Source organism: Tamandua tetradactyla, chromosome 11 (genome assembly GCF_023851605.1).
Source record: "Tamandua tetradactyla isolate mTamTet1 chromosome 11, mTamTet1.pri, whole genome shotgun sequence".
NCBI classification, from domain to species: domain Eukaryota; kingdom Metazoa; phylum Chordata; class Mammalia; order Pilosa; family Myrmecophagidae; genus Tamandua; species Tamandua tetradactyla.
This window is the reverse complement of record NC_135337.1, coordinates 85077857-85084706: the sequence shown is the minus strand read 5'-3', so window position 1 is coordinate 85084706 and position 6850 is coordinate 85077857. Positions and strand designations below refer to the sequence as shown.

The 6850-nt window shown below is 49.8% G+C and overlaps 1 protein-coding gene across 1 annotated transcript; it reads left to right on the top strand.

Annotated features, from left to right (window-relative positions):
- The first annotated feature begins 4074 nt into the window (after window positions 1–4074).
- ACTL9 (actin like 9) lies at window positions 4075–5475 on the top strand. Its single transcript, XM_077119576.1, has one exon. It carries the CDS (start codon window positions 4217–4219, stop codon window positions 5465–5467), a length of 1251 nt encoding a protein of 416 aa, XP_076975691.1. The 5' UTR covers window positions 4075–4216; the 3' UTR covers window positions 5468–5475.
- Window positions 5476–6850: the final 1375 nt, after the last annotated feature.

The following is a 6850-nucleotide window of genomic DNA, read 5'->3' as shown; positions in this document are numbered from 1 at the left end:
AAGATATCTACACCCATAGGAATAGAATTAAAAAGCAAGGCTTTTTCTGGGGTACATAACAGCTTCAAACCAGCTCAAGCACTCAAGTATGAGAACTAACAGGTCTGAGAGAACTGCCCTGGACCCCCAGTCTAACTATCCATCTTGTATATTTCCTGATGATCGAAGAGAATTATGAGTATTGAAAACCAGAGCAGCAGAGCTTTGGTTATTGCACTTTGGAATCTTCTGGGAGCTTTAAAAATAGGGTTGCTCGGACACCATTCTGAGAAATTCTAATTTAATTAGTCTGGGCTGCAACCTGGACATGGAGAATTTTTTAATTTCCCTTGTGATTCTGACACGGAACCTCTGACCAAGAGGCCACGATAGATTTAGCTGAGGCAAGAGGCAAACAAAGGATGATCTTGAGCGCCCTCTGCTGGCAAAGCTATCATCTTGTCCCCAGTGGCCTCAGAAGCTCATGGCATGAGAAGCCCGCCCAGACCAGCTTCAAGTCAAACCTGCTGCACTTACGAGTGTCTGGCTGATGTGTATGCAAAAAAATGTCCAGTCTAGAAAATGCCCGTGTAAATCCCTGATTCACCTTCTCAGCTGTTATTCATATCTCGTCCGGTTATCCATTGCTCACCCACACTGGATTCAAAGACCCCACGTCCTGTAATTTATGTAGCAAAGTTTCATCTAACGCTGCATCAGCTACTGACCTACACATTTCACAAATAATAACTCCTCTATTCCCATAGCTTCTCTCTGAAGTCAATACTACCCTGGCCCGCTCAAAGAAATGATCATGATGATGAATCTATAACTATGTGATGACATTGTGACTTACTGATGATAAATGTAGAATGGAATGATCATACGGTAAGAATGTTTGTGTTTGTATGTTGGTATGTTTAATAAATAAAATTTTTTTTTTATTTGGTACAAAATTTATATTTTTTTTTCTTTTTTTTCTTTTTTTTTTTTATTAATTAAAAAAAGAATTAACAAAACAATTAGAAATCATTCCAATCTACATGTACAATCAGTAATTCTTAATAACATCACATAGTTGCGTATTCATCATTTCTTAGTACATTTGCATCGATTTAGAAAAAGAAATAAAAAGACAACAGAATAAGAATTAAAACAATAATAGAAAGAAAAAAAAACAAAAACAAAAAACCTATACCTCACATGCAGCTTCATTCAGTGTTTTAACATAATTGCATTACAATTGGGTAGTATTGTGCTGTCCATTTCTGAGTTTTTATATCCAGTCCCGTTGTACAGTCTGTATCCCTTCATCTCCAATTATCCCTTCTCTTTTTTTTTTTTTTTTAATTAACGGAAAAAAAGAAATTAACCCAACATTTAGAGATCATACCATTCTACACATGCAATCATTAATTCTTAACATCATCACATAGATGCATGATCATCAAATTTTTTTAATAAACAAAAAAATTACTATCATTATCCCCATTTTGCAAGTGGGGAAACTGAGTCCCAGGGGAACTAGGACCTTGCCTCAGTTATTAAGCCGAGAAGCTGGGGTTTAAACTCTGACAGCTTGGCCTTAGACCTATGGTCTTAAACACATCATATATCTCACTGTCTCTAACCACTATGCCCTCTGCACTGTTCAGTTTGGTATCCCTAGAATCTAGTGTCTATTATGTGCCTGAAAGATCCCAGAGGAAACTGAGGCTCCGAGAGTCCCGACCTCCATTTTCACTCTGTTTTGGGTGGACCTGAGACTTCACAATTTCCTAGACCCACAGAGAGCCATGCACTGTCACAAAAATCTGGATTCAAATTCTGGCTCTGCTCCATTCTAGCTGTGTGATTTTAAGCAGATCACTTAACCTCTCTGAGCCTCTATGTACCCATTAGAAAATGGGTATAGCACCTGTTTCTACATCATAAAGTTGCCAGGGGAATTTACTCAATCCCCACTCCAAATTGCCACCCAACATCCCCTTGCACTGATCAAGATGATTCCTTAGAGAGGAAAATTTGTTTATTATTGTTTTAGCTAGCTGTAACCTCAATTCACCCAAATATCCTTTTGTGGGGTCAGGAATCCATCCTGAAGATGTGTTGAGTGGGGTCTATAATGAGACACCTACCCTTCCACACAATTGAATACCCAGCAGTACCAAAGGTGAGTCCCTAATACAGTTTGTCAGCTGTGAGATAGTGCGTCTGAACTAAACCTGTCTGATGCTTAAAACTTGATTGCCCAGTTGCTATGGTACTTTTTATAAATCCCTTACTTTGTATTAAAAAACAATCCTTCCAGTCAAAATTTGCATCCTTATTCTTTAGCCAACTTTCAAGAACAGGCTTTAAAACAGTTAAATTGAGTTCACTGAGGGCAGGGATATTGGAAGAGCCAAAAATCTTACTTATTTCTTTATATAAGTGGAACAATTTTGGGTGACTTCACCTTCTTGTGTTTTTTCAACCTTTTTAGAATTAAAGACAAATATTGTATGATCACGCTTACGTGAACTATCTAGAAGAACCAAATTTCACGATAGATAGATAGTAGATTACAGGTTAACATGGGGTTTGGTGTAGGGGGAGAGTTAATGCTTAAGGGGCACGGAGTTTGCGTTTACAAAAAAGTGGGAATGCCGGATGTTGGTGACTGCAGCACAAAATTGTGGCTGTAATTAATACCACGAAATTGTGGTTAAAATGAGAAATTGTACATTGTATATATGTTACTAAAATAAACATTAAAGAAAATAAAGCAAAACCAAAAACCAGGTTTGAAAATTATAAGGTGATGTCATTTAGTTTCTTTCTGGTTGTTGTGGACAGTCCAAAAATAGTGCCTGGACCTAAAATCAACAAATGAATGAACATTTCCAAGAACAAATTATCAGACCACAAAGAAATAAATCTCAATCAGTCCCACTGTCTCCGTCCAGGACAACTAATATAGCACAACCAAGAAATTCAACTCCTCTCAGTTAGTTTAATAGCTTAGTCTGTGGCACTAGTCCTGGCAATTACTATCCCCTCTCCCCAAAATTAAGTGTGTTATTTGTTCTAACTAACAGAACACCTAATGCCACCCAAAACATTTACAGTTTTAAAGAGACTGTTCTGATGCATTGTACAGCCAGCTGTCCTTTGGTGAAACAATGCTTTCCTCCCCAATGCACCCCCTTTTATCTTTACTGAGAGCCCCTTCTTGTTTCCCACAGAGCCCCTTCTACAAGAAAAGGGAGAAATCCTTGAAGAGAAGGCAAACCCGCCCCCCAACATGCAAATGGGGGAGGGAAGGGAAGTCAAGGCAGGTTATCAGGCTGGGATATATTTTTCTTTCAACTTTTAATTTTGAACCGAGTTCAAATTTACAGGAGAATCTCAGAATAACACAAAACCCATACAGAGAACTCCAACATACCCTCACCCACCTCCATATACCCAGATCCACCAATTTCAATATTTGTTGTATCATGCTATTTAACTACCTATCTATCTATCCATCCATCCATCCATCTGTCCAGCCAGCCGGTCAGCCAGCCATCTGTCTATCCGTCATCTATGTCTACCTGTCTGTCTTTGGGCTGGGATTCAAAGGGGAAATTTGGTGATGGGCAAATTCCTGCATGGCAAGACGGGGCAGGGAAGATACTCCAAGCAGCAGGGGAACAGAGCTGTCCAAGAACATAGTAGGAGAGTGTTGGTGGCTCATTTCATCCCCCATTGCAGATGGTGTCTGTTTCTTTTGAAAACCACCGAGCTGACCACCTTCCGATTAATATTTGCCACCGGACAGGTTTTTCTAAGGAGGCCTGCTCCCAGCTCTCTGCCAGAATGCTATCAATAGCTTCACAACCCATTGTGAAGGAGAGAGAAATTCCTGGGTCTCGGTAGATTCTGGAATCAGGGTCAGAGATCCCTCATCGGGGAACACTCTGTCCGAGGCTCCCTCCAACCTGGCACTTTGAGGGGAATCCAGAATAGTCACATACTCGGAGAGCTCTGGGGCAGAGTGGACAGAGAGGGACTGGAGGAGCTCCACTCAGTGCCAGCATTGTGAAGTCTCAGGAGGTGGAGGAGGGGCTGGGTGAAGTCATAGATCGCTGGGGACCACCCCTCCCTCTCTCTGCTGGGGCTTGCCGGCTCCTCCCCCAGCCACATCCGGAGGGAAGTGGGAAGCTTTGCCAAGCTCCCGGCCCAGCGCCGTCCCAGGAGTCCACCCGCAGCCATGGATGCAAGTCACCCAAAGCCCCAGGAGTCCCAGAGCACCCCAGAGGACCCCAGGCCTGACCTAACCACCTGCTCCACCCCGGCCAACAAGCTCTTGAGGCAGGAGCCCCCCAGCGTGGTAGAGGACAGGCTGCCCCCCAAAACGGGCGCGGTGGTTATTGACATGGGCACGGGAACCTGTAAGGTGGGTTTCGCAGGGCAGGTCCAGCCCACCTACACCGCGGCCACCATCGTCGGCTACCAGCCCAAGAAGCTGAGCGCGGCCGGGCAGCCTGGGCTGGAGGCGTTCATCGGTGAGGCGGCGCGGTCCCGCCCGGAGCTGACGCTGGTGCAGCCAGTCCGCTGCGGCATCGTGGTGGACTGGGAGGCGGCCGAGCTCATCTGGCGCCACATGCTGGAGCATGACCTCGGCGCGGCCCCCCAGGACCACCCGCTCCTCTTCTCCGACCCGCCCTTCAGCCCCAGCACCAACCGCGAGAAGCTGGTGGAAGTGGCCTTCGAGTCACTGCACGCGCCGGCCATGCCTGTGGCCTCCCAGTCGGTGCTGTCCGTCTACGCCCACGGGCGCGTCAGCGGACTGGTGGTGGCCACCGGACACGGGGTCACCTACACGGTGCCGGTCTTTCAGGGCTACAACCTGCCGCACGCCGCCGAGCGCCTGGACCTGGCCGGCGCCCACCTGACGGCCTTCCTGGCGGAGGTGATGCGCGGCTCGGGCCTGCGGCTGGGGCAGCGGGACCTGGAGGCGGTGCAAAGCGTCAAGCACCGCTACTGCTACGTGGTCCCGGACTTCGCCCAGGCGCAGCAGCGGCCGGAGCACGAATACCTGCAGAAACTGCAGCTGCCCGACGGGCGGACCATCACGCTGGGCAAGGAGCTGTTCCGGTGCCCGGAGCTGCTGTTCAGTCCCCCGGAGATGCCGGGGCTCGCGCCGGTGGGCGTCCCCGCCATGGCGCAACGGAGTCTCGGCAAGGTGCCGGTGGAGGTGCGCGCCGACGTGGCCCGGAACGTGCTGCTCTGCGGCGGCTCCTCGCTCTTCCGGGGCTTCGAGGGCCGCTTCCGCGCCGAGCTGCTGCGCTCGCTGCCCCCCGACGAGCGCGTGGCGGTGGCCGCCCAGCCCACCAGGAACTTCTCGGTGTGGATCGGGGGCTCCATCCTGGCCTCGCTGCGCGCCTTCCAGTCGTGCTGGATCCGTCGCGAGCAGTACGAGGAGCAGGGGCCGCACATCGTGTATCGCAAGTGCTACTGATGGGGCGGGCGGGGAGGGCAGTAAAGCCTCTGCCACCCACCCTGCTCTGTCCTGCCGTCCCCCGCCCCTGGAGCCACCCAGCCTGCCTTAGGTTCTGACTCCCAAGACCCCCTCTGCCCCCCCCCCCCCCACCACCACCAAGGTGGCACCCCAAGACATCCCTGGATTCTGACCTCTCCGAGGTCACTCCCTGGCCTGTGACATCTCCTCCCCGTGTGCTCAGCCCTCAAGACACCACCACGCTCTAATCCTCCCAAACTGACCCCCTTCCATATCGGGGCTCCCCAAGGTACCCCTGGGCTAGGACCCCAAGACACCCTCCTGATTCTGAACCTCTACTCACTCTTGTGAAGTACTGCTTGTGATATAGAACCCCCGACCCCCAGATACCCCTCTCACTCCCCAGTCGGCCCCTTTGGTCTGGCCCACTCATGTTTTGTTCTTGCAAAACTGGGTCATATCCAACCACCCATCACAGTCTTTCCACAAGTGTTTGAATCCCTAGATGCACCCTCATAATCTGACTCCCATTTCTGAACCTCCCCCAAACAGGGTTCTCCTGTTTGACCTGACCCCCAGCTCCATCCCGGCCAATGAGATCCTGAGGCAGCAGCCCCCCAGCATGGAGGGGGACAGGTTCTATGCATTCCTGGTTCTGAGCACCCCAATTCCACCCTTCCATTGGCTTCCTCCTATTGACTCTCCAAAAGTCTCCTATACCTCGTTTTCTGGGCACCCCCAGAATTCCCCCACCAGTGCTGAACTGAACCCCCACATCCACCACAAACATCCCTATTCAGACCCATCCAGGGTGTCCAGAAGCCAGACCCAGGTTCTGCCCTCCCCGCAAAACTCTCCACATCTGGCCAGATTTAATCCTCTAAGACTCTTACGCAAAAGCTCTGACCTTCCCGCAACCCATCCCCTCCCCAGACCCCCAAAGAGCACCATGTCCTTCTGAGCCTCCAAACTTCCCCCCAGTATGGCCCCCACTGATCTAAGCCCACCCCCTTGTTCTGCATCTCCCCCATCCCCAAAATGTTCCCACATGGTCTGTCTTATGGGGCACCTCCCTCTCCCATCACTCAGTCCTCGAATCCCCCTAGAATGGCTCCAGCCTCCCAGATCGGGCTGAGCTCTGGTTCCCAGGACTGTCCCCAAGGGATGACTCCACTCATACCCCAGACCTGCCCTGGGTTCTGCTCTCCCAATGCTCTCTCCTCGATCCCCTTTCACGATTTGATACCCAGATACCAAACGGCGAAGTTCCTGAGGCAGATGAGACCGCGGGTTGGCCACCACCTATTTGGGGACTCCCACCCCACCCACAAGGTCCCCAGGGGCTTACGGTGTAGGAGATAAGATTAACATAAGACCTGCGGA

Coding starts and splice junctions, on each gene's coding strand:
- ACTL9 (XM_077119576.1), top strand. CDS start 4,217: ATGGATGCAAGTCACCCAAAGCCCCAGGAGTCCCAGAGCACCCCAGAG.